Here is a 26,159-nt window from a genome sequence, read left to right on the forward strand (position 1 = left end):
CAGCGAAAGGCCAAGAAGGGAGAGCTTTTGTGGGATGGGTCACTCCCTCTACTGAAATTGGGCCCAGTCAGAACATCACCATCACCTGCCCCATTCTAGCTGCATCTTGTTGGAACAGATGAGGCCCCCAAAGCTTTCAGAGCCGGCCCTCACCCTACTTCCTTGGCTCTGCCCCACCTTAGCACTGCTTGATCAAGGGACTCTTGGGTCCCCCTTTCTTTTTCATGGTCTTTTGCCACACCCCCATGGTCACCTTGTCCTGATAGCTTTGTGCCACTCCAGCTCGAGACCCCATCCGCTATCTCCAGTGACTCCAGAGAATCCAGTGAGGCCCTGAGCCTGGCCATGGAGGTCACGGGCTTGTCCCAGGCTGGGAGAGGCTGGCTTGTAGAAGCCAGGATTCCTAGAGTCTGGCCATGTGGGTGTAGGTCTTAGGTCCATGAAAATAGCACCACATGGCTGGGGCTGGGATTTTGCATACATCTTTGGGATTTATCAGGCTGGGAGGTTCAGGGGAGCCTAGGACTAGCCCAGAAGGCCTGGGAAAGGAGGGTGGGGATGGTCCTTGGACCAGGGGACTACTGGTTGAATCCCCAGTCCAGACAGGGAAGGGCAGCTGCCCTTAAAACGAGCCCAGCCCTTCCTAGTTCTGGCAGGACCCCCTAAACTGTGGAAGGCAGTCCCTGTGGGATGTTGGAAACAGAAGCATCTTGGGGACAGGAGGAGATGGCGAGTGGCTGTTGGGACTCAGCCCTGGCCTCCCCACGAGGGCTAATAGGGGGCAAAGACGATGGGTCCCGTGGCAGGGCGGACGGCTCCCGCTGGGGTGCGAAACAGAGCTGGGCCCAGGAGCGGAGCTGGAAATAGGGTAGTGGCTGCTGTGGGGGCAGGCCGGAGGGCCAGGGGCCCAGGCAGGGCACAGATGGCAGCGGCTGTGGTGGGGAGTGGGCTGGGTAGGAAGCGGGCTGCCAGCGTCTTGGTGAGTTGCTTCTGCAAGGCCAGTTTAGACTACACAGGGAAAAAAAAGGAATGGACACAGTCTGTAACTCAGAAAATCCCACCCCCTCCCTGGGCCCCATCCTCTGGTGTTTTGCTGCAGGAAAAACGTGCCTTTTAGAGTTCCAAACCTAAATCCTCCTCCCCTTCCACCCCCAATATTCATTCCAAAGGGCTTTCTCTGCCACCTGTCTTCCTGACCAGAAGGAGGAAAATCTCAGGGTGGGAGAAGGGAGGAGGGTGCGGGTGGGGTGGGGATGGTCTCTAGGAGAAGCACGCCCACCCCTCTATCTGGACCCTAAGGTTCCTGCCCCAGCCCAGCTCCTACCCAAGCCCGCCTCCGCGGAAATTCCTCTGGGCAGATCCCAAGTCAGCCAAAAACCCAACCCCAGCTCCTTCTCTGCCTCTGAGCTGGGCAGCTTCCTTCCTGCCCCGCCCCCAGTTGGACCCCCCTGCCAGCCCACCCTCTCCCACCCCCACCCGGGTCCCAGCTCTGTTGCCTGGAGACAGATACCTTGAGGATACTCACGGCCAGGGCTGCGTGCTTCTGCAGCTTGCTGTGCTGGCTGCAGGGTTTGGGGGGCTTCCCCGCCAGGCGGTCTTTGTGCCTCCTGCTGCTCATGTGCTAATGAACAGACAGATAGACTGGGGACAAGACTAGGAAGCCCAAGGACCCCAAGACTACTCTGTCATCCTCAACTGTCTCGCCTTTCCTCTACCCACTACTCACACGTTCAAAGCACGTTGCCTGGGTCCTCACCTCTCCCTCACGGCTCCCAGGAGCAAGGCCCTGGGAAGGGGAGGTAGGACTTGGCCTTCACCCTCAAGGAGCCCATGGCCAGCTGGCCTCACTCCTGCCCCCACCCCAGCCCTCCCTACTCTGCTCTACCTGCCCTCTCTCTCCAGGCTCCCTCTTCTCCTGCCTTGCCCTGCCGCGGCCACCTCCCCTGGCTCCAACCCCAATCCTGGCCCCATTTTTCCCACCTGCTTGAGCTGAGTCTCTGAATTGACCTGGAGCTGACAGAGGGCACAGTGGAAGGGGGGGCTGGGCCCCTGCCGGCCACCCCGGCCCCCTGTCACTCTCTTGGCCTTGTGTCCAGCCCCTCCCCGGGGCACCGGGCGGCCCCGGCCCCTGCGGGGAGCCCCTCGCTGACCTTCCACCATCCACCGGTGCTTGGCTCCTGGAGGGAGGGAAGAAAGTGTGTCAGTGCAGAAGGGCTGCAAGGGCCCCTCAGCCTCATGGCTGCCCTGCAGGTACGCTGCCCTCCAGCAACATCGGATTTCTCCTCCCAGCTTTTCTCTTCATGCCAACCTCCCCCAAGGAAGGTCTTCTCACAGCGCAATGGGTCGGCTTCCCTTTTGCTCTAATTTCAATCCCTTCTGGTTCTGATCTAAGGAGAGACGGAGGAAGTATCTCCTGTCTTCTCTGGAGTGACCTTTCAGAAATGTAGTGAATTTCAGTTCTTACTACCCCAGACTCCTCTTCCCAATTCTCCCTCCCCAGGGATGAACGGGAGGGCCCAGCCATGCCTGCCCGATAACAGCTGCATACAACGCGTCTGCTACCCAGTCCTTGAGTAAAGCACCCGGGAACGCAGGCCTGCCTGTCCCCCACCTCCCCCGGGCTCCAGCTCATGGGGGCACTGACCTGTGTTGTGAGCCTGAAGTTGGGAAGCCGAGTTCACGGTCACCTTACATGTGGGGCAGTAGAGGCGCCCCTTCTCGCTCCTGCCTTCCCCACTCACACTGCTTTCCACGGCAGCCGCCACTGGCTCAGGCTCTGGCGCCTCTCTCCCAGGCTCTGGGGAGCAAGGCGGGCAGGAGGAAGAAGAGGAAGAGGAGGCAGCGTCCAAGAGGTCTGCATGGGCTGGCTCCCTGGGTGCCGGGTCCAGAGTCACTGGTGGCTGGAGTGGAGGGCTGAGAGGAGGAGCTGCAGGAACTGCTGGGGACATGGAAGGCATCGGGAGAAAGTATGAGGCCTGAGATGATCCTCTGGACCATGATTCCAAGCACTGATGATGGAGGTGGCATGGTAGGGTGCAGGGATCCCTGGTGGAGGGGTGACCAGCATTGGATCCCAGGCCCCTGCTCTCCCCCTAACTCACTGGGAAGACTTGGGCCCCAGTTTCCCCAGCTGAAATTATAATGTTGGACAGAGTAGTCTCAGGAAGCCCTCAAAGCCCTGATATTCTAGTTACTTGGCTAACCGTTACCTAAGCAGAAATCACCAAAAAGATGCACTAGAATGTTCATAGAGCACTATTCATACTAGCATAAAACTGGAAACCATCCAAATGGCATGAACAAAAGAATAAATTTTTTGAAAACAGTGGTATGGTCATGCCATGGAGTACCAATAGCAAAGAAAAAGAACAAACTGCAGCTACATGCAGCAGCGTGGATGAATCTTACAGACACTGTCGATGAACATGCAGGAACAAAAACCTACATACTCTGATTCATCAAAACCAAGTGAAACTGATGTATGCAGAGAAAAATCAGGATCTGTAGTTGGTTGAATAGTATCTCCCCCCAAAATTCATGTCCATCTATAACTTCAGAATGTGACCTTATTTGGACATAGCATCTTTGCAGATAAAATTAGTTAAGGCGAGGTCATGCTGGATTAGGGTGGGACTAATCCAGTGACTGGTGTCCCTATAAGAAGAGCATGTGGACAGAGAGGCACACAGGGCAGAACGTGGTGTGAAGATGGAGGCAGAGATCATAGATGCATCTACAAGCCAGGGAACGCAGAGGACTGCCGCAGCCACCAGAGGCTTGAAGAGAGGCACGGAGCAGTTTCTGCCTCTGAGTCCCCAGGAAGCAGCCAACCCTGTCAACACCTTGATTTCAGACTTCAGAACTGTGGTAAAAAACATTTCTGTTGTCTTCAGCCACCCAGTTTGTAGTCATTTGTGATGGCAGCCCTAGGAAGCTAACACAGCAAGATGGTGACTGGGAAGGACCCAAGGCAGGCTTCTGGGTGCTGGGAACATGTTTCTTGATCAGGGTATGCTCAGACTGGGAAAATTCATCGAGCTGTAGATGCACGTGCCTTTGTCGTATGTATGGAATACTCCAACACAAGCAAAATTAATAAGCAGAAATCTCTCAACACCTTTTCAGAAACCAGATTTCAGAGTGGAGCGGGGAGGGGGTGGAGAAGAATTCAGGACTGACCTTTGCTCTGTGGCTCTCCGGGGGCTCCACTGGCCAGTGTCAGGGTTGGGGACACCACTGCCCCATCCTGGGCCAGGGTTTGTGGCCTCTGCTTACTCTTGGCAGCTTCGACGGCCTTGAGTTTTCTGGCGTGTTTGTGGCCTTTGTAATGTGCTTCAGCCTGGTTCTGGGGACAGGAGGGCATGAAGTCACCATTCATTCATTGAATCCACATGCCCCATCCAAAGCAGGAGCTGAGCAGGGGGACAGGCCAAAGGGAGGCAGGGCTTGGGTCTCACAAGGGGCAAATCTTTGTCATTGTCCTCATCATCACAGCATGTGTATGGCCCCGAGGTTTACAGAATGTGTTCTCATACTTGAGCTCCAAGGCAAGCAGCCTCTGCCTTCAAATTCTAACTCAGCCACTTAGCAGCTGTGCATCTTTGGGCAAGTCACCTCACCTCTCTGAGCCTGAATTTCCTCACCCACAAACTTTGTGACAATACTGACCTCACGGGATTTTCAGAATTAAATGGGAACATGAATTATAAGGGCCTAGTGTATATAATAGATGGTCGATGAATGTTAATCATCAAGTTTATAAATGTACAAATGGAGAAAACACCAGTCCTCACACTTAGGGGTATATGCACCCAAAACATTCATCCCTTTGTTCATTTTTAAACAGGTAGTTATTGAGTCTCCTATTTCCCAGGCACTATGCCAGGGGCCCACATGAGGAAGACAGGGTCCCTCCCTCAGCGCAGATTCTCTGTCCTTATCTTGCGGGACTCATGTAACCCGAAAGCCTAGAGGGAACCCCCAAATCTAGCCTATCAATGCCATCCCTCTGAGGGTCCCCCCTTGTTGCTCCCCAGCCCACCACTCCCAAATGTAGGAAAGACAGGCCCCCGTGGCCCCTCCCTAGACCCCTCACTACAGCAGTCCTGCTGACACCTAGCCTGAACCCCAGATTGCCTGGACAAGAGGGAAACCTTCCCTGGGAGGCCAAAATGAGGCTCCTCCTCTAGCTAGGGGTAGAGAATAGTAAAAAGTATGCAGGCCTTAAGGTCATCCAGCCCTGGGTTCAAATCCCACTTTGCTACTTACCAGCTGTGTGGCCTTACGCAAGTCACTGAACCTCTCTGAGGCTCAGTTTCCCCATCTGAAAAGCGGGGATGATAATAGTGCCTCTGTCCATCTCACAGGTGTGTCATAAGAGCTATTAAATAATTCAGATGAGCATGAACACATTCTGTAAACTCTTGGGTGCTTTAAGAACTCAGCTCCAGACCAGGAGCTAATGGGGTGGCCAATGGGACCCAGAGTGGGGGAAAGATCCAGAACAGGAGAGAGGCCTAACTGCAGGAGGTAGGGGTGGAGAGGGGGGATTGGGAGTGGGGATGGAGTCCCAGGGAGCTGGAGCTGAGCAGTGAAGGGTTGAGGGAAGGGGCAGAGGAATCTGGAGAGAGGAGATGATAGGACGGAAAAGACGGACCACAGCCCCTTTGTCACCTGTATTCCTCCTGGGAAGACCCTGGAAGCCCAGTCTCCAGCCCTCCCCAGGCCTGCCTCTCCTACTCCCTCTCACCGCTGAGTTGAACCTCAGGTGACAGATGTTACAGGAAATGAAGAGCTTCTTCTTCAGAGGGGAGGGGACCCCAAACGTGTGGCTGATGACAGCTTTCTGCACTGGGTCCATCTGTGAAGGGGGTGGGACGGCACAATCACCCTGGGGTTGGCTCAGGAGGTGGGGGCAGTAAAAAATTCCCAAAACTCAAGACTACTGGGGAGGGCTGAGGTCAGCCTCTAGGAAGAACTTCCCCGTCCTGTGGATTTTAGACAGAAAAAGAAACAGCCTCTTCCCTGGCTGACTTTATCTGTCATCCCGGGCTTCTGTTTGGAGGCAGGGGGATGGCCAGAGTGACCTACAGGATTTTGGGAAATAGAACCACGTCCTGGTGATCACCCTGGCATCTCTGCCTGCCCCTCTGGGTCAGTTTTTTTCTTCTCCTTTGCAAGAATTACAACATTGGGACAGAGAGTTGGGCACAAGGAGAGGCAGGGAGGGGACAAAGAATCCTTCTATTGGAATTTCCTCCCCCTCAACCCCGGCCTTTGGGCCTGGACCTGTGGGGTGGAGGATGATACCTCTTATCTCATCAGATCTGCCAGCCACAGGGCCTGAGGCTTCTGACAAGCTCTCTTGAGAGAATGAGGCCAGGCTGGGGAGGTGGGGGGAGGTGGGGGGCAGGCAGCAGCACGTGAAGGTCTGAGGGTTCCCTGAGTAGTCAGATCATTTCTTTGGAATATTATTAATAATTTGGGTGTTTTTTCTTTTCCTTATTTTCAGTCATTTTTTTTTCCCTACCAAACCAAGCCTTTACAGTCCCTTTTCTTGGGGGCCTAGGTGGTTGGGCCAAAAGCTGTTGTCTGAACTTGTCAAGAGAAACTTTCCAAACCTTCCCAAGGAAGCAAACAGAGCTTTTAGAGAAGCACATGGGTGCAGAAACTTCCCTGAGAATATAAAAGAGGTCTCAACACTCATGGCGCTCAAGGCCGGCGAGGTGACATAAAATTCATACCGCACTTGTCATTCACACACTTACACACATGGAAATGGGCAGACTAGTGCACAAGACACGCAGCACAGAAGCTCACAGGCAGTTACGAATTTACAAACAAGCAGAACGATACACACTCACATGCATACAAGTGGCACGTGACCACAAACCACACAAAAACACACGTGCCCAGAGAGGTTGGACATACACCAAACACATACATACAAGACACAAAGACACAAAAAATCCTGAGATACTTAGGCACACATATTAATTACATACAATTACCCAGGAACAAAGGGTTGTTTATAAACACACACACTGGACACCAACATACAAACTCACACCCACATATAACACACAAAGACCTATAGAGACACTCTACAACAGACAGGCACACCTCAATTGCACACAGACACACACAGATCTTCCACAAAAGTCCCTATACAAAAACCCGAGTGGAACCTACAGTTTACAGGCCCTGTAGGCCCAGTAGTTGTGATGGCAGGGTGGAGAGAGCGGTGACACCGTCTTATTCCCCAGCCTAGGAGAGAGCAGGGCCCAGGGTCCCTATTCGGGGAGCACCTAGTCCTACTGGGGAATGTAGGAGGAGAATGAGCTCTTGATTAGACCCAGCTGCAGAGAGCTGGCCCCTCTGAGCCCACCTTCTGCCCACCCGCAAGCTTGGCTGCATGCCCCCACCCACCAGCCCGGCCCGTACCGTGCTGAAGTTGGGGAAGAGACTGAGCGGGGCGGCGCCATTGAAGTGGAAGGCGAGCAAGTGCTTGAAGTCCAGCGGGGGCTGCAGAGGCCGGGTGGGCAGGGGCAGGGAGGCCAGCAGGGGGCTGGGGGCACTGGAGGCCGGGCCTGCTGCAGGAGGAAGAAGGGCAGGGTCTGAAACGGGGAGCAGCCACAACAAGAGGCTGGTGGGCTTCTCGGGAGTGGAGCCAGGGCAGACTCCTGTCCCTCTTCACAAAGTGCCACCAGCCAAACCCAGGGCAATTATTGGCCCCATTTCTGTGCCCCTCCTCCCCACAGGTGGGGAAGCAGAGTCCACAGCTCCAGGCTCCCAGCCCAGAAGGACGACCCTCTCGCCTCTACACAGAAAGCATAACAGGCCACCAAACCCCCAAGGGGAGTCCAGCCAAGAGAGGGGACAGAGGGCTCAGGGTGGGGCCCTGACACACACACCACATTGGAGACTGCATGATGCGCTGGGTTTCCACTTTATTGCAAATTAAACTCAAACCCCGGGGTCTAGGGAAAAGGCCAGGCCCCTCCCCTCCACTCTAACTATCCTCCCCTCCCTCCAGATCCCCACACATTCACAGCCAGGGCGGACGGGCGGGAATGGGAACCCCATGGGATCTGAAGGGATGTGATCCCCAGCTCTGGTGGGGCCAAAACCACTTCCTCAAGAGACAAATAAACACAGATTCCCCAGTCAGGCCCGAGGCCAGGCCCCAGAGGCAGCAGGTACCGCACTGTGGTTCTGCAGTCTTTGGTCTTGACGGTCTGAGGCGTGGGCAGGGGAGAGCTAGGAACTTGGAGAGCAACCAGACTTTGAGGAAGAAAAACTTAGCAAAAAATTCAGTCCATTTGGGACTTCTTTGGCCCTTGTCATTGCAAAATCAAAAAAAGTCCTTTTAGATTTTTGTGTGTTAATGCTATGAAAGATAGGATAGACTTATTTTACATTTATAGATTTATACATCTACATCCACTGTCGCATATAGAAACGCCCTAAGGCAGCCTATTGGTAAGGAGGGGAGGGAGGGCACCACTACCTCTCTTGAACCGTTGTGCCCTTGAACCACTCACTAGCTTCTGCACAGAGAGGGTGCTGTGCTGTGTGTCACAAACAAGTATGGCGCTCCCCAGTCACATATGAAGAGAAGAGCTGCTGTCAGGAGCGGTCTCCTTTTCCTCACCTGTCAGTTCCTGAGGCCCAGGTTTCCTCCCTCCAACCAGGAACCCCCATCTTTTTTTCCGGGGCCAAAACTTGGGCCGAGTCCAGAAGATTAAAGGGTGAGCTACTTCTCACCAACTCCGCAAATGACAGGAGTGACTTAGGGTGCCCCAGACCCTAGCACCTCCTGCCCACATGCCCAGGCCCCTCTGGACCCAGTCCCTTCCTCCACAGTCCACCAGACAGAGCGAGTGCTCTGCCAGCAGAGGAAACGTGTGAAAGGCAGGTGGGTGGCCCCAGGGCCCAAGGAGTCCATAGCTACTAAGTCAGCCTGGGGTTAGCACGGTCAGGCCCAGCTTGGCCCTTGGAGTGCCCAGGGCCCCAGGCTAGCTGGGGGGAGAGAAGGTGGCCACCTTTAGGTGAGCTGCGACCCGAGGAGCCCCTCCCCCCACCCACTCTCTAAGAACTCCACAGCCAGCGCAAAGTCAAAGTCATGCAGCGGGGGCCCATCCACTGCAATCTTCACTACGTGGCCGCTCCGGCCTTCCCCAACCCCGCTCTGCCCCCACCACCGCAGCTCCCGGCTGCGGCCGACCTTGTCCAGGAGGCCGGCGCCCGCGGGCAGCGCCAAGGCCAAGGCGGCGAGGGCGGCGAAGTCGGGGAAGAGCTCGTGCAGCTCCGAGTGCTCGCACGCCAGCTGGGCGCACAGGGCCCGCGGGCCGAGCTGCCCGAGGCTGAACACCACGCGCTTGAAGAGCGCGAAGTCGCCCAGCGCCCGCTGGCGCACCACGGCGGGCGCGAAGCCGCGCAGCAGCACCCGCAGCGCGCCCTCGCCGTGCGCGCCCAGCTCCTCCGGCGCCTGCGGGTAGCGGCGGGGGTCGAAGATCGCCGCAAACGCGGCCACGGCGTCCAGCGAGGGCCCGGGGTAGGAGTCCCGCAGCCCCCTCCGCATGGAGTCCAGGAAAGACCCCCGGAGCTGCTCCAAGCCCCGGACCGCAGCCTCGGAGTAGCCGAGCAGCTCCACACCACGGTAGGTGCAGCGGCCGCTGCCCGAGTCAGGGTCCGAGGATGACAGTTCCTGCAGGAAGCCCTGGAGGCGGGCCCCACCTGAGCCGCGCTGAGCTTGGAGGGAGGCTGTAGCCGTCATCACCAGGGGCTGCAGCAAGGCCAAGTCCGGCTCTTCTGGCTGCAGGACAAGGGCGAGCTTCTGCACAGAGGGCAGAGCGTCCAGCAGCAGCTGTGTGAAGGCCACAAAGGTGAACTGGCGCAGGGCCAGGGCCAGTGCCCCAGCCGTAGGCGAGGCTGGGGCTGCAGACTCCAGGGTGGGCACCAGGCAAGGCCAGGCCTCAGCCACAGCTTCTATGACAGGCAGCAGGGAGGCCCAGGGCACTGGCCGGGGCCCTGCCAAGTCAATAGCTGCAAGGTCCAATGCTGCCCGGAGCTCAGGGACCATATGGGAACTGGGGCCACCATGGAGGCGGAAGAGGGAATCCAGTATGCTCTCATATTCACCCAGGTAGGGAGGGGGCTCAGGGTCTGTCCGGCCAGGGAGGCAGTGCAGCTCCATGAGGAGTGGGCAAGTGGCCCGCAGCTGGGGGCCTACACTCCTCAGGCGGTCACTGGGGAGGCTTGAGCTGAGCCAGGCCAGCTTGGGTGCAGATACGCCAAAGGCCTGCAGGATGTCCAGGAGTTGGCCAGCAGTGGCCTCACCCTCCTGCAGCTCCACACTGCCCAGGAAGGTGGTGGCAGGCTGGCCATCGCAGGGGGACACCGAAGTGGCAAACAGGGCCAGACTGTGGGACTCGGGCCAGTCCCTGGTCTCGTCCAACACCAGCCCCACATACGGGGATGCCTTCAGGCGCTGGCAGGCCTCTGTGTGCAGGACGCTGGCAATTGCCACCTAGGACAGCCAGGGAGAGACAGAGAGAGAGAGGACAGAGTTAGTTTGTCCTGAGAGGGGGAGGCACACAGTGCCAGGTGGTGGAAAGAGCACAGGCCTTGGGGTCAGACAGACTTAGGGACCAGTCCTGGCTTTGCCAGTTACTGGTGGTGATACCTTGTACCAGTCACTTCACCTCTCTGAACCTCAGTTTTCTCAGCTCTATTTTTTTTTTTTTTTTCTTTTCTTTTTTTGAGAGAGGTTCTTGCTTTGTCACCCAGGCTGGAGTACAGTGGCATCGTCATAGCTCACTGCAACCTCAAACTCCCAGGCTCAGGCAATCCTCCTGCCTCAGCCTCCTAAGTAGCTGGGACTACAAAAGCCTGCCAACACCTGGCTGTTAAATTTTTTGTAGAGAAAAGGTCTCGCTGTGTTGCCTAAGGCTGGTCTTGAACTCCTGGCTTTAAGCAATTCTCCCACCTCAACCTGCCGAAGTGCTGGGATTACAGATGTGAGCCACCACACCTAGCCTCTTCTGATTTTTTAAAGTTGGAAACTAATTTGAGTTTTTCAAAAACACTGTGAAAACCAATAAAACACATCTGTGGGCCAAGCAAGCCCCTAAGCCGCCAGTTTGCAACCTCTGGCCTAGGTAGTGAGAAGAGTGTCCCTGTGTCCCACAAGGACAGGGCCTGGTCTGGCCTCTTCACAGTTGTACCCCCTGTAGCTGGCCCAGTGCCAGGCACATAGTAGGCCCTCAGTGAAGGTTCTGAAGGGTGAAGGTATGAATGAAGTGCCCCCAGCTGCTGCCTAGGGGCCTGGCATGCTGGGGCTGTTCCCACGTGGCTCTGTCTCCCTCCCCAAGCCCTTCCATGTACCTCTGGCTGCCACCCACCTGCATGTCCCTCACCCTCCTGGGGCTGTAGTAATCGCCATGCTCTGTGCCCAGCAGCGCCTGGCACAGGTTGAACCTCTGCAGCTCGAGCAGGGCAGAGCAGCGGTCGTCGGGCACATCCTCCTTGGCCATGCAGTACACAGTGGTCAGCACAGCCACTTTGGCTGGGTCCACCTCCACCTTGATGCCCCTGGAGGTGGGGGTGGTAGCCAGGCCTGGGCTGGCCCCTCCTCCCTCAGCCTGGCCCTCCAAAGGCGGCTGGCCCTGGTTGACAGCCAGAGCCTGGCGGTGGGCTCCTGAGGTGACGTGGCGCAGCAGGGCGTGGCGCTGGAAGTTGTCGGTGCCCACTGTGAAGGCGTTCTCGGCCTTGCCATGCTTGTTCCGCACCAGGGCCTGGCGGCACTCGAGGCAGAACATCAGCTTCCGCTCATAGTCAAAGTCCAGCCAGGTAAACTCCTGTTTCCAGTGCTCGTTGAAGTAACGCTTGCACTTCTTGTTGGAGTTGGAGGCCTCTCCCGCTGGTTTCTTCCCAGGGGGCACCATTCCTGCTCTTGGGGCAGGGGACCCCCAAGCCCCACCCAAATGCTCTTAGCCCCCTGCCTCCCCCCACCACAGGCAGCTCTCTTGACGAGGGAGTGGGTGGGGAGGCAGGAGGCGGGCAGCCCGTCAGGTTAACGGGGACCATCTATCTAACTTAGCCTGGAAAGTTTATTCCTGCCGGCGGGAGACTGGAGACGAAAGAGACAAGGGAGAGGTGTTAGGGGTCCATCGTGGAGGGGGCGGTTTAGGTGGGCAGTAGGGTGCATGCTGTCCACAGAGCCCTCCCCAGCTAGGGGCTATTGGGAGTGGGAGGGGTCATGCATAGGGCCCTACAGTGTTATCCAAAGCCGGGAGGTGTGGGAACCCCAGCCCCTTCTGAGGTCTTCCACCCAGGACAAGGCATCGATTAGCTTTGACTACTGAAGCTTCTTAGAACTCAGCTGGAAAGACTCGTACCATCTACACAATCACGTTTTATAGCTGGGGAAACTGAATCTGGAGACAGATAGTGGTTCTCAGGGCTCACGAGCGATTGGTAGCTGAGCCAGGACTAAAATGTGACATCCTGACACCCAGCCCAAAGGATGACTGGTGCTTCCACCCCACAGTCATCGATTTCATGAGGAGGAAGTCAGCACAAGGCTGAGCTTCGCAAGCCATGGGATTGAGGAACGGGATTTGCTTTCTCTAGAGCGCCCTTCCCTACACACATGGGTGCACACTCACGCACGCACACGCACAACACTGGTAGTGTGGTCCTGGGGAGGGTGGCCCAGACCGGGGGCTGCTCCAGGGGCCGGGCCCCAGACTGAGGGCAGCTAGCTGGTTGCCTCTGCCTCCCTCACTCCGCCACCTCCCCAGGCCAGGATGGGCAGTTGAGGACGAGAAGTCCACGTCCAGCCATTGACCAAAACCTGCCAACTCTACCTTCTAATTATCTCTCCACCCTGTCCTCTCCTCTCCGTGCCTCCTGGTAACAGCAGCGTACCATTTGGCGAGTGTGAACTGAGTCAGGCCCTGTGCCAGTACTTTACAATGACCACAAGGAGACCAAGGTGGGTGCTGTTATCCTCATTTTGGAGAGGAGGAAACTGAGGCCCCGTGACTTTAACTGACTTGTCCAAGGTTTCAAAAGCAGTAAGTGGCTGAGGCAGAATTAGAACCCACATCCTCCTGACCCCAGAGGCCACGCTGAGACCCTGGGCTCCACCACCTCTCTCCCTAGCTGCCCAGCCTTGGCCCAGTTCGGGCTCTCACCATCTCACCTGAATACTGCAGCTGCCTCTGTCTCTGCACGGCCACTTCCCTCACCATCCCCAGCAGCCAGTGAGAGCAAGCTCACACCCAGATCCAACTGTGTCACCCCCTTGCTTCCACCTCTTCAGCCATACCCCACCGCCGAAGTCCACACACCTCACCATGCACCAAAAAGACGCTTCCTGGCCTCTGAACACGTCCAGAGCTTCCTGCCACTCCTGTCTGCCTGACCAGCCCCAAAGGCTCACCATTCCCTGCGTACACCACACTGTTGCTTTTGTCCCTGCCTTCATCCTCAGCGCCCAGGATTCCCTATCCTCCTCTTCCCCCGGCTAATTCCCACTCATTCCTTGACAGCAGCTCAGGCATCCCCTCTGCCACCCTGATTCCCCCAACCTGGGCTGGTGCCTGTCCTCTAGTCCCACAGTTCCCTGTGCATGCGCCTCTGCAATGCAGTATGGTGAACACGAGCATCCTGTATGTATCTCTGCACTAGGTTCTGGGGAGGCCGAGACCACGTTTGCTCATTGTCACATCTCTAAGTCCCTGTACTGGGCTGGGCATTAAGATGCTTCTCAGTAAAAGTCAGTTGTTTAACAGAAGGAAAGGATTTATTGTGGCTACATGGAAGAATGTCCTGTTTCTGAGACTGTCGATTAGACGATTCTAAGCTCTGAGACAACAGTGACTCTGTCTTGTCCACTTGATGTGTATACCCAGTGCCCTGTGTGGAACTGGCACATAGTGGGTAGGTAAAAAAAAAACAAGGGTAGATGAGGAGAACTCCAGGGCCAGCCCGTTCAATATAAGGAAAGGCCTCCGTCCGGCCAGATGCAGGGGAAACTCATGGGTGCTCTTCCCCAGACTCTGCATGGCATGTGCTGCTGCTCACCACGCCCTCCTTGACACACTTCTCTTGGCTTCTAAGACCCCACATCCCCAGGTTTTCCTTCCCTCTGTCAGCCGCTCCCCGGCCTCTGGAGGTCATCTCCTCCTCCTCTTCCCAACTACAAACTGTTCCAAGATTTCAAAACCATCTCTGCAGACCACTCTGAAATACACAGCCCCAGCCTGGGTGCCACACGGCCCCATGCAGCTGCCTTCTGGCCTGTCTAGCTGGAACTCCAGACAGGATGGAACTCGAGGTGGACAATATGCTCCCTCCCAGTCATCCCATCTCCAGAAATGAGACCCATCCTCCTTCCCAGGGGCTCTGGCCAGAAACCTGCCCTTCTGACCTCCGCTCTCCCCACATCCAGCACCTGGTCCATCCACAGGACCTGTTGATTCCACTCCACAACACACTTCTAATGTCCCTTCTTGCCACACTGCTGCCTGGTGGCTTTGTCCAAGGCACATTTATCTTTTGCCTGAACTTACGCAGTTGCTTCTGAATGGCACTCTGGGTTTCCACTCTTGCCCGCCTTTGAGCCAGAGCAGGCTTTTCAAAACACACTGCTTAAAATCCCTCCACCACACCTTCATCTAAGGCCAGTGCCAGAATCCCTTTGAGGTCTGCCAAGTGACAGGGATGCTGACCTCTCTGGTGGCCACTCATGTCTCCCTCCTGTTCTAGCAATGCCAACCTTCTCACAGTTCCTCCAGAGTGCCAGGTTCTCATCCCTAGCATGTGATGTCCCTTGTTCCAGAATGTTCCCACCTGCCCTCCCAACACTTTACTTGGCCTATTCCATTTCCCCTCTGGCCTTAGCTTAACCATCCCTTCCTCAGAGGCGGCTTCTCTGATTGTCCTTTGCCAGGAAGTCCCCTTCTTTTCTGCCACTGTTCCCGTTTGTTCCCTCCATTGCACACCCCACAGCTTACAAATCTCTGCTTATGTCTGTTAGTTCTGTTGCTTCCTCCCCTCTCTGCCCCGCCCCTCAAGCAAGTTCCCTGCGGGCAGGAAAGGTAACTAACTTCTTCATGTCTGGACTGCAGACAGGGAATAGTGCCGGACACCCAGCAGGTTCTCCACAAAGTTTGGGCAGTGAGTGACCAAGAGACAGCAAGGGAGCACATGTTGGGTGCTTAAACAGCTGCCTTTGGCATCCTTTCCTCCCAAGATCCTGTGATCCTATGACCTCATCCCACCCACTACCCAAAGGATCTTAGAATGGGTGGGGGGTGCAGGACCAAGGTGATACCCTTCTGGAAGTTTGTCAGTTCCCTTCCATCTACCTAGAAGCTGGCTACCCTGCCCCATTCAGCAGAGCAAAAGAGTAGGTAGGCAGAGCACTGGACGGAGGAGATTCTAAACGTGCTCTGTCCAAGGCAGCCGCCACTAGCCACATGTGGCTGTTTATATTAATTCGGATTAAATAAGAATTTTAAAATTCAACTCATACTAGCCACTTTTCAAGTGCTCAATAGCCACTTGTGGCTAGCAGCTATTGTATTGGACAGCACAGACAGAGACCATTTATATCATCCCACAAAGTTCTACTGGACAGAGCTGCTCTAAAAAAACAGGTCAAAATCCATGACACTCCCCCCACCTCAACCTGAGGGAACCAAGCGGGGTGGAGTGAGGTGTGGATAAAACATGACTACGTAGGTTCAGTTGTGACCAAGGCTGACCAGGAAGGCACACTTGTCTCAGACCCTGGCCAGCTGGATGGGAGTGGGCACAACTTGAGGGCCCCTGGGTGGTTGTGTGTTGGTCTGTTCCCCCTCCTCCCTTCCACCTCAACAGGTGAGCCTTGAACACTATTGATGTGGCCCCAGTATGGGGGTCCACAACCTTCTCCCCTGGCTCTTTTGGGCCCCCTTCCTTGGGGACCCCACTAACAGGAGTCCATGCTCCGGGCGGAGTAGGCGCCCCCTCCTTTGGCCGCCCGGGTGAGATGGGGCTCCCCTGCACCCCCTCACCCATCCTCCCGGGGGCTGGGACGGGGAGGGCTGGGGAACTTCCTCTGGGGGGCGCGTGGGGACGGAGCCCTCGGCTGGGTCCGGCAGCGGCACGCGGCGTCCGCCCGCCCGGCCCGCGCACCCGCCCCGCCCGCACACACTCACGGAGACACGGGAGCCACCATCTTGGGCGGTGGACGCTCTGGCCGCGGTCTCCTCGGGCTCCACTGAGCGACAGCAGCCACTAGCGGTAACGGGGGCGAAGAGGCGCCAGCAGCCCGCGCGGGCCGGGGTCGCGGGCAGGGCAGGCGGCGTCCCCGGGGCTCACCTGGCCGTGCCCACCTGCCGCGACTCCCGCCCGCCTCGCCCTCAGCCTCCGCCACCGCGCGCTGCAGCACGAGCGACTCAGGCTAGACCGCAGGAGTTCATTCGGTCCTCACGTTCCACCCGCGGTTCCTAGAGGCGCTCACAGTCGTGAGAGACAGACGAGGGTGGTGGCTACAGGCGGCGAAGTGCTCTGAGAGTTAGGAAGCAAGTGCTCTGGGGTCACCCAGGAGGGGGGAGGCAAGCTAACGGTCTGCAGGGCGAGTCAGTTAGGTTTCACAGCAGGATAAGTGACATTTTACCAAGGGCAGGGCATTCCAGGCGGTGGGGTGGCAAAGCAAAGAGCCATCGGGAAGTTGAAAGGGCACTGCAGGTTCGCAAAGGTGCAGGTGGAGCTGAAGTGGGCAGTGCCATAAGCTGGAAGGCTCTGCGGGGATCCTGGGAGCTTTGACCTTCCCGCCTAGTGGGGAGCCCCCCCGAGGAGGTTGAGCCCAGCGTTTAGTCTAATGAGTTATTTGTAATGGGGATGACAGAATGGGGAAAAGAGGGAGGGAGGGAGGGAGCTTGGAGCGACCTCTTCCCAGAACCCTCACCTCAGGTGCACAGGCGACTCTTGCCCCTGTCTGGGTTCCCCACAGAGGTGAAGAGAAGGGATGGGTTCCCTGCAGGAGGAATGTGGGGTGTGAGCACCCTGACCCTCCTCGACCTGGAGGCCTGGAGTCCAGAGGCCTGAGATGGAGCTCCAGTTATATTTCACTCCAAGGCCTTGGACTGGACACTTAGCTGTGGCCTCAGTTTCCTCATCTGGGAAGTGGGAATTACAGCCAGAGAGGACGACAGGGCAGGACAAGAATGGGTCTGAGGATCAAATGAGGTGCTGAGTGTGGGGCCATTTGCAGAGAGGGTGGGCCTGCCACTGTGGATCAGGGGGGATGCCAACATACTTGGTGACCCAGTCTCCCCTTCCAGGAAGCACAAAGTCACCTAGAAATGCCTTCCAGCACCCTCACAATTGGGGACACTGCTCTCCTGTACAAGGCCTAGGGTGCACATTGATTTGAGGTCCCGGCAACCACTGAAAGGGAACGCCTCCTCAGCATCCTTCACGCAGCACTGCTCTGTGCCACCCACCGTCTGCCTCTGACATTCACCATGAACCCAGGCCCCAGGGCCGCTGGGATGCTGCATGAGTCATAGCACGTGCGCATACACGTGTGGCCTGGCTCCAGGCTACACCCAAATGAAGGGTGACGATGCAGCCTCCACACCTGCCCCAGCATGGCACCCTACAGCCTGCCAGGTCTAGCATTCTACACCCCTGAGAGGGTCCAGTGGGGGGTAGGTCTTCTTTGATAGTATTTTGCAGCAGAACAGCCACCCTAAGTGTCTTGGAGCAGTTCCTTCCCAACCTGGCCGGGGTCCACAGCCAGGATCCTCAGCTCACTGGACTGCTGCCTCAAGAGGGTGGGTTGTTGGTTCTGGTCAAACATATGAACAAACCAGACCGAGTCGAGTGCAGGAGAAGAGGCTGACCCCAGGGGTCCAACCAAGGCTGAGGAAGGGGCACAGAGCAGGCACATTATGAAATAACACCACCCTGGCTGCCACCCAGCGGAGAGGATCTGGGGAAACCATGTCCTGCTGTTTTGCCACAACTGGAAAAGACACACACACACAAGAACACAGGGACACACACCCTGAGGCCCATAGGCACCCACAGACAGTGACAGACACAGACACCAAGGACAAGCATACATACGTCTCTCCAGCTAGACCTTGTATTCTATTCCACATACACTAACGTGTGCACATATGGAGGCGGTATCCATGCCAAGACAGACAGATACCCACACTGGCCACGCATGAGCATGCACGTATACACAGATGGGCACGATCGACAAAGACATACTGTACACACACATACCCAGAGGGACAGACGCACATGGACATGCAGACCCCTGCAGACGCCTGCACAGACAATATGAAGCAAAGGCCTGTGGCAGCACACACCTTCACAAAGATAGATGCGAGTGCACAAAGATCTGTACACAGATACAGAGATAGGTGTGTGCTTACACACTGCCCTTACAAAATTAAATGCATCCGACTTAAAAGAGCATATAGCCAAACGCAATCTTTCTCTCCCACTCCCTATCCCGCTCCCTCTCCCCACCCCAACCCAGAGTCACAGGGCAGACGGACGGTAGGGTGCACACATGCACACAGCACACCTCAAATAATAACACTGCCATTTCTATCACAGATAAAACCAAACTCTGCCAAGAAAATGGCAGTCCAAGGGAGAGAGCAAGCCAAAGGCCGGGAGTGGGGATTGACCTGAGACCCACTGTTTGCCCACCCCCCATTAGGATTCCAACCATCATCCAGCACTCAGGATGTGTTGATGTTCCAGATCCCCCCTAAGCTGGAGGAAAACCCCAAAGCCTGGTCACAAGAGAAACTCTGCCGCTAGCCTCACCGGCTCCAGGCCCTTGCCTCCCGTGAAGGGTGATGGGCTGTCTCCCTCACAAAAGGCCAGGCAACCCCCGTGTGAAGAGGTGAGCGGGAGACCACAGATAAAGCGGGGGCATCCATGCGGACCCCGTGCGGTGGCTGGTTCTCAGGAAGGAGCCCACCCTGATTTCTGTCTGCCTCCCTCTGTCTGCCTCTCTCCCTGCTGCAGTAGCAGCTCCCTCTTCAGCCCCTTCAGATTTGTCCCCCTCCCCTGGCCCCTTAGCAGCCCTTGAGGGTGTGATCTTATACAAGGCACCTTTGACTCAGGCTCCCTGGATGCAAATTTGCCCAGATGTACAACACACCTGGTTCCTGCAGGGTAGACCTCCAGCTCCCCAGCCATTCCTTTCCCTCCCTCCACCTCTGTCCTCAGCCAGAGTGGGGGCTTCCCCACCCAGTCCTGGACCCAGGAGAAGGTACAAGAGTCACCTGGCTACCGGCAGACAACTTTTGGGGGCCAAAAATAGCAGGAAAAGGACAGGGCTGGGAAGAGGGGAGAGGACCACGCTTGGCTAAGCCCACTCCCACTCCCCAGCCCAGGCGTCCTCAGCACTCACCCAAGAGCATTCTCTGCCTTCGGAGGCACCGCGGAGCGCAGAGCTAGGAGCAAATGATGAAACCCAGCCAGAGTGACAGAGGGAAGGGGGGATGTGAGGGACAGGAGGGGAGGGCAAGAGGGAGGGACTCCTGGTCCTGCCTGGAAAGCAGCATCGCTACTGTGCCCTGTCTCCTCTTGCCAGGAAGGAGCTGCCCATTCCTTCCCTGGTTTCCCCATGCCAGTCACAGGTGGAACGGCCCGGGCATGTCCTTCCCCAAGGGTAGAAGGGTGGAGCAAATGTGGAGAATGGGGACCGAGAAGGGTATCAGGGAGCATCCCGCTGACCCCCTGCTCCTGGAGGGTCCCTGCCTAGTGCGTCTTACAATGAAGCGAAGGGTGGACTTTTTCCCCAGAGACCTCCAGGGAAGGAGGTGCTGCTGGCCCTTTCTCTGCCTGCCAGAAGGTTCCTGCTGCTCTCTTGCCCCAGGGCTTGTTGCTGCAAGCCTTACTCATTCTTTCCTTGCCAACCATCCCCTTATCTTTACCTGCTTTTGCTGAAGGGGCAACTGAGGCTCAGAGAGGTATTACGGCTTCATCACAGAGTGCTGGCCATGAGGACAGGGGAAGGGAGTCCAGGTGTCATGCCACTCTTAGTCCAGTACCTGGACCCCCAATGCCAGGAAGGGGGGTATTCATCTGATCAGCTAGAACTTCTGACACCGCTCTCTGCCCCACCCCAGCCCCCCAGCCCTTCTCTCCTCCATTTGCTCCTTCCTCCCCCTCTTCTTCCTCAAAGCTGGCTCTCTACTCACCTGAGCACCTGGTGGCTGGGAGGGGGCGGGCTGGGGGAAGGAGACAGCCGACCCACAGCTGGATCCAGTCTCGCATTCCAAGCTTCCACCCCGTCAGCATCCTGTCTCCACCAGACAATAACCTGTAATCTCCGGAGCAGCCAATACCCCAACCACAAAGAAGGTCTGGGAGGGCTGGCAGCAGCAGCTCCTGAAAACAGGTTTGTTAGGAAGGGGCTCTGGGGGGTAGGAGTTGTTTGTGCGGGGAGAGGAAGGAAACTCAAGCCCAGAGCTAATTAACCCACCCAGAGACACAGACGGAATCTTTGTCTTCTGAGAGGGCAGTGATCTGAACTAAGCCCCCTAATTCTCTACCCAGACAGCCTTGCTCTTCCTGGTGGGTCCCGGGGGAGGGGGGTACTGATGGTCAGGGTCATGCCTGGGGGAGGGGATGCGATGGGCTCCCAGGGAGAGCATGGGTCACTTCCATCACCTGCCACCAAAGAAGAGTAGCAGCAGGAGTCACTGGTTAGACTGCAAGAAGAACTTCTCAGTGGCCTGGGGAGCACAGTTTCTTTGAAACACGTACCCAAAAGCCTCAGGACGGGTGTGCGAGGTGGGTGAGTGAGGAGGAACCAGCAACCCAGGGAGATACTGAAGGATGAGGACAGGCTAGAGGGCTTCCGGGCATCCTGATGGGACTGAAATTAATCCATCTGCGGGGAGTGGGGGGTGAGGCACTCATCAAGCCAGTGACTCAGGCGTGACCTGAGCTCAAGGTCTTTGATCTCCAGGGCCCAGAGTGCAGCCAGAGGCTTCCACAAAGACCAGGAGAGATGGAGGGACTGATTCGAACAAGAGCTAGAGGAGCTCTGCGGGTGCAGAGTAGGGGGGCCTCAACCTGCCACTTTGACGGCTACCCTCCCTCCCGCTGAAAGGCACAGGGACATCTGGTACAGCCGCAGCTGTCCCCATAGTGTCTACCTTGCATTCCCCACCCCAGGTCCCTCTGGCCATTTCAGCAAGCCAGAGTCATTAAGTCATTCACCAAAACCCTTTCTCTCCCCTCTGGTGGGTGTTCAGTGTCATGTTGCAATGGATGCTGGGGACAGGGGGTGGGCCACTCTGCATCGATGGCTGGGTTGGTCCTGCCCAGAGACAAGGGAGAGACTGATTGGCTTTAGGAAGCCCTCCCCCCACTGTCTCCCAGCCAGCCTACGGGGGCAGGACATGGCTGGCATCTCCCCATTTTTCAGTTGAGGACACCAGGGCACAGGGCAGAGGAGTGGCCGTGGGCCCAAGCATTTGTGGAATGCTCTTGCTGGGAAGTGGCCTGTCTTCTCTGGGCCATCCTCCTGCCCACTGCCAAAACGCTATGGCTCAGTCTCTCCTAATATCTGCTGCTGTCCTCAGCAGGGCGTGGGGGTAGGTGGTGTGAGACAGGATTTAGAGTCAGAAACCTGGAATCTGAACCCAGCTATGTGGCCTTGGGTATGTTACTTCATCTCTCTGAGCACCAGCATCCCAATTTGTAAAGTGAGGACTGATGCCATCATCACTCCAAGGATGGCAGGGGGGAGGGGATGCCACCCTGCACGTGCAAGTGCTTTGTAGACAGCTCAGCACCCAAGTAGGCGCTCCATGTGGGGGACTGGGGGTGGGCTGCGGCTCCTCGCCAAGCTGTCCCTCCACACCCTGTGCTGGCCCAGCACCCTCTTCAGAGGTTAGAGCTAGGAGGGTCCAGCCAGCAAACCTTTCTCTCTTTGCAGATGTTGGAGGACCATGCAAAGTTGTTTAGGGATGTGTGTGTGTGTGTGTGTGTGTGTGTGAGCTGATCAATAGGTCATTGAGTTCAGCCTTATTGGGGGGAGGTTCCAGGTGCCTACATCCCCCTTGGGAGGAGGGGCTGGGGGCTGAGAGATGGCTCAGCACACATTCCTGAAGGATGAATGGGCCTCCTGTGTGGGAGACAGACATGGGGAAGTACCTGGAGGAGGGGACATGGGGAAGCATGGCGAGCCTGCTGTTTTCCCATCCCGTGCCACCGCGGTACTCCAGGCTCTCTCAGGGCTGGGAGTGAGAATTCAAGGAGCCTGGCATGGCTGAGGAAGGAGGCCTCGGGCATAGGTGAGGAGGCTTGGAGAGGAAGAGCGACCCCCACCTCCGTATCTCCCTCCCGCAGACAGCCTCAGGGACATGGGCAGGAGAGGGTCCCTGCCTCACTGCTTGTGACTGCCTGTCACTGTGGAAGTCTCCAGTCTCACGGGCCCCTAATCGAAGTGACAGCTCGCAGGGAACAAGTGCCCCTCCCGGCTGCCACAGGACTGAGACCTCGTGTCTCAGTGTAGCATAGAGCCTGGACAGCGAGTGTCTAGGAACAAAGCCGAGTGTCAAGGGCTCCTCACACGTAGCCTAAGCCTCCCTGAAATAGGTGCGGCTCCCTCCACGTTGCCCCAAGGAGGGCAACACCTGCTCAGCTGCACCCTAAGGCTCTCTGCTCTCTGTGGAGAGGGGCACACTGGCCCAGTCCCCAGCACGGGCAAAGCTGGAAGAGGCGTTCAGGACAGCTGGCAGCCCTGACGTGCCTCCCCTCACCACACCCCCACCTCAGGGGCAGTTGCTAGCACCTTCTTACCAGTCCGTGTCTGCCTCCCCGCCCCGGGGACGACCCAGTGGGTGTCCTAGTGTCCTGCACAGGCCGCACAGGGCTGGAGGGGGAGGTGATGGACAGACAGATGATGGGATGGACAATGACTTAATAGGTCCGATTTAATAATTTCGACTGGGCCGGGCATGGTGGCTCACGCCTGTAATCCTAGCACTCTGGGAGGCTGAGGTGGGCGGATCGTTTGAGCTCAGGAGTTCGAGACCAGCCTGAGCAAGAGCGAGACCCCACCTCTACTAAAAAATAGAAAGAAATTATATGGACAGCTAAAAATATATATAGAAAAAATTAGCCGGGCATGGTGGCGCATGCCTGTAGTCCCAGCTACTCGGGAGGCTGAGGCAGGAGGATTGCTTGAGCTCAGGAGTTTGAGGTTGCTGTGAGCTAGGCTGACGCCACGGCACTCACTCTAGCCTGGGCAACAGAGTGAGACTCTGTCTCAAAAAAAAAAAAATAATAATAATAATCTCGACTGGAGCACCCAGCCTCTCCTGGAGACCCCAAACCAACCAGTACTCAGGAAGCCAGGTATGCAGAAGGTCCCCATCCCTCTGCAGCCTGTTGTGAGCTGTGGTCTTTTCTTCTTACCCCCCATGGGCTCCCTCCACCTTGGCATGGTGAGGTGGGTGAGGGAGGGGCTGTTGCCACAGGGCCCAGTGCCCAGGAAGTAAGGCCTGAAGACCCTGTGTTCTGAGGGGAGCAAGGGCTGGGCAACGTCCCTGGGCCACAGGCCTGGCCTTCGCTGCCCAACACCGGCCTCAGGTCCTGCTTCCCTCTTGGCGCCCCCTTTCTGATAATGGAGCTGCCGTCCACAGCACAGCCCCCGCCAGAGCCATCCAGGCCACCTCCCTCCCCCGCAGGCCCCACGTCCCGTCAGTCACCACATCTTGACTGTTCTGCTACAGAAAGGTCCAGAATCTGTTTCTCCCTCCCATCCCTCTTTCCTTCTCATGTCCCCCCAAGTCTCACCCTTCCCCCTCGGCAGAGATGTCTAGAAACACTAACTGCTGCTCAAACCGCCCATCGCCTTCAGAACAAAGGCCAAAGCCAGTCTGGTGGCAGGGCCCTCACAGGTGGCTCTTGCTGTCCCCCCGACTCCCCCATGCTCCCCGCATGCCCAGCACATGACTGCTCGCCGCCCCTGCAGAGCCACCCGCGTTCAGGCCCTGGCGTGTTTGCTGTAGGGCTTCCCTGCCTGGGATTCCTGTCCGTCTACAATGTCCACCGTCAACCGTCACTTCTCTGAGGTTCTGCCTGACTTCTTGTGTCAATTCACCTCTCCCTCCTCTGACTTCTTGAAGCATCCTGTACCCACCGCTAGGAAGCCTGTTATTATCTTAGAACGAACTTGTCTCCATGTGTAGTTATTCTGACAGCTCTTTCCTGACAGGCAGATATGACGCCTTTTAAAAACATGACACCCCCAAACAGCAGCTGGCACCTAGTAAGTTAATAAATATTTGATGAATTAATGAGTGAGTCCTGAATCCAGACACACATATACACGCTCCAGAAACATCCACCAGTCAGACGTACTCTTGCTCAGAGTCACAGCCTCAGTGTCCAGCCCTAAATGCTTGGGTGGAGGAGTTGGTCCCAGCCACCAGGCTATTCCCCACCTTTGCCTAAGCCGTGACCTCTGCCTGGAATGCCCCTTCTCCCCTCACTTATGTTCCAGGCTCGGCTCCCCTTCCTTCAGGAGGACTTTCCTGGTGCCCCCAGGTAGAACTGCCCTTTCACCTTTGTGCCCCTGGGGGTACGTCCCATGTGGCACAAACCACAACACCCCCCTGCTCTTTTCATGTCTGTCTCCACCCAAAAGACAGACGCAGTCTTGGGGCAGATGCTGAGTGGGGAGACTGGATCTTATTTTTCTCCACCGCCAGGAGGGGAGGAGACAGTGGGTGTCCCATGATTATCACCAGAAGAACAGGCAGCCCGCAAGAGAGTGTCTGTTCAGAGCGTAGCCTCTGGCAAAGCTACCGACCTGGGCTGCAAGGTAGGTTTCCAGAGGCCGCCCCAGGAACAGAGGTAAGTTCCTACCCTTCCCACCTCCCCACGCCAGGCCTGGCTAGGAACTGTGTCCCCTGCAGCCAGCAGCCCGGGCTGTTCCTATCTCCCCACGGCCCCTCCGTGCCTGTCAGCCACAATCACCCTCATGGGTGCACTCATCCGTTTCCCGGAAGTCCGCCTTGCAGCCAGCTGCCCCTTCAGTGCTCACAGCCAAACCTCTGCAAAGTCACCCAGCAAGGGAGAAGAGAAGTCCTGGCTAGGAGTCCAGCAGCAAAGGGAGAGGGGCCTCGTGCGATCCCTCAGTGGGAGTGCTGGGCACCTTGCTGACCTTGGCCTTCAGAGACCAGAGCAAGAACCTGGCACACCTGAAGGCAAGGCCCTTGTCTGAAAGACTGTCCCTGCCAGGGGGCTCCAAATTGGAGAAATGCTACTTCAGAGTCCTGATCCCAAAAGACCCCACAGAGGGAGGCCACAGACCCAGAGCGCCTCAGAGGGGCCCAGACAGAGAGATCCTCCCCTGGGATCAAGCCCAGACCACGTTTCTGGGAGCAGTGCCCCTCCACACTGACCTGGCCCCGAGGGGGTCTTTCCCAAGCTGAGCTGCCGGAGCCGCCTCTGGTGGGCCCGCCCCCCACAGTGCACCTGGGCCTGGGCTGCCGAGTTCAGCTGGATGTTGCAGACGTCGCAGAGCGTGTACGATGGCCGTTTTCTTTCCCGCTTGGGCTTAGGTGGTTCTGGGGGCCGAGGGGGGCATTCAGCAGCTCCAGATGTGGGGGGCTCCTTCTCACCTGGGGGGGATGGGCTCAGTGGCCGCTTCATACCTGAGCAGAGAGAGAGAGAAATGAAAGACTCAATGGTAGTGAATATGTAGAAGGAGCAGAAGGGGTCTGCATCCTGGAGATGCCTGAACTCTATATCCCAGCTGAGACTCCCCAGCTTTTGGAGACCCCCCAGCCTAAGGATGGCAAAGGGAGCCTAACAGGGTCTATTTTAACCAAAGCAGCATGAAAATATGGGAATATCTGGAAGGGCATCAGAAATGTCTACACATTGGAGGCCAAGACACCCGGGTACTCAGAGGGCCACAGAGCAAAGCTCAGAGAGGGAGACTAAGGCCCTGGAGGCAAGGTGGGCACGGAGGGAGAGGCACAGCAGGGCAGTGGAGTCACATTTTGGGAAGACAGAGTCCTGTTCTCAGCTCTGCAGAAAGCACCGACTATCCTGGGACAGGCAGGCATGTGGCACTTACTGGAGACACAGCAGCC

At 56.9% G+C, this 26,159-nt stretch overlaps 2 protein-coding genes across 7 annotated transcripts; both read right to left on the reverse strand.

The window, feature by feature from the left end:
• Positions 1-771: 771 nt before the first annotated feature.
• ZNF385C (zinc finger protein 385C) lies at positions 772-25,713 on the reverse strand. 6 transcript variants are annotated; one of them, XM_069481438.1, is made up of 8 exons: positions 25,464-25,713; positions 7,444-7,589; positions 5,750-5,860; positions 4,180-4,345; positions 2,645-2,935; positions 1,981-2,177; positions 1,511-1,621; positions 772-1,008 (listed from the first exon to the last, which is right to left on the reverse strand). In XM_069481438.1, the coding sequence occupies exons 1-8, from the start codon at positions 25,711-25,713 to the stop codon at positions 772-774; spliced, it is 1,509 nt and encodes a 502-aa protein (XP_069337539.1). The 6 variants fall into 6 exon arrangements, with proteins under 6 accessions (XP_069337539.1, XP_069337540.1, XP_069337541.1 ...); XM_069481439.1 differs by having other exon boundaries at positions 4,180-4,339; positions 7,444-7,592; XM_069481440.1 differs by having other exon boundaries at positions 1,526-1,621; positions 7,444-7,592.
• On the reverse strand, positions 9,047-11,948 carry C9H17orf113 (chromosome 9 C17orf113 homolog). Its single transcript, XM_069483081.1, has 2 exons — positions 11,406-11,948; positions 9,047-10,531 (listed from the first exon to the last, which is right to left on the reverse strand). Exons 1-2 carry the CDS (start codon positions 11,946-11,948, stop codon positions 9,047-9,049), a joined length of 2,028 nt encoding a protein of 675 aa, XP_069339182.1.
• Positions 25,714-26,159: the final 446 nt, after the last annotated feature.

This window comes from Eulemur rufifrons, chromosome 9, assembly GCF_041146395.1.
Source record: "Eulemur rufifrons isolate Redbay chromosome 9, OSU_ERuf_1, whole genome shotgun sequence".
NCBI lineage: Eukaryota > Metazoa > Chordata > Mammalia > Primates > Lemuridae > Eulemur > Eulemur rufifrons.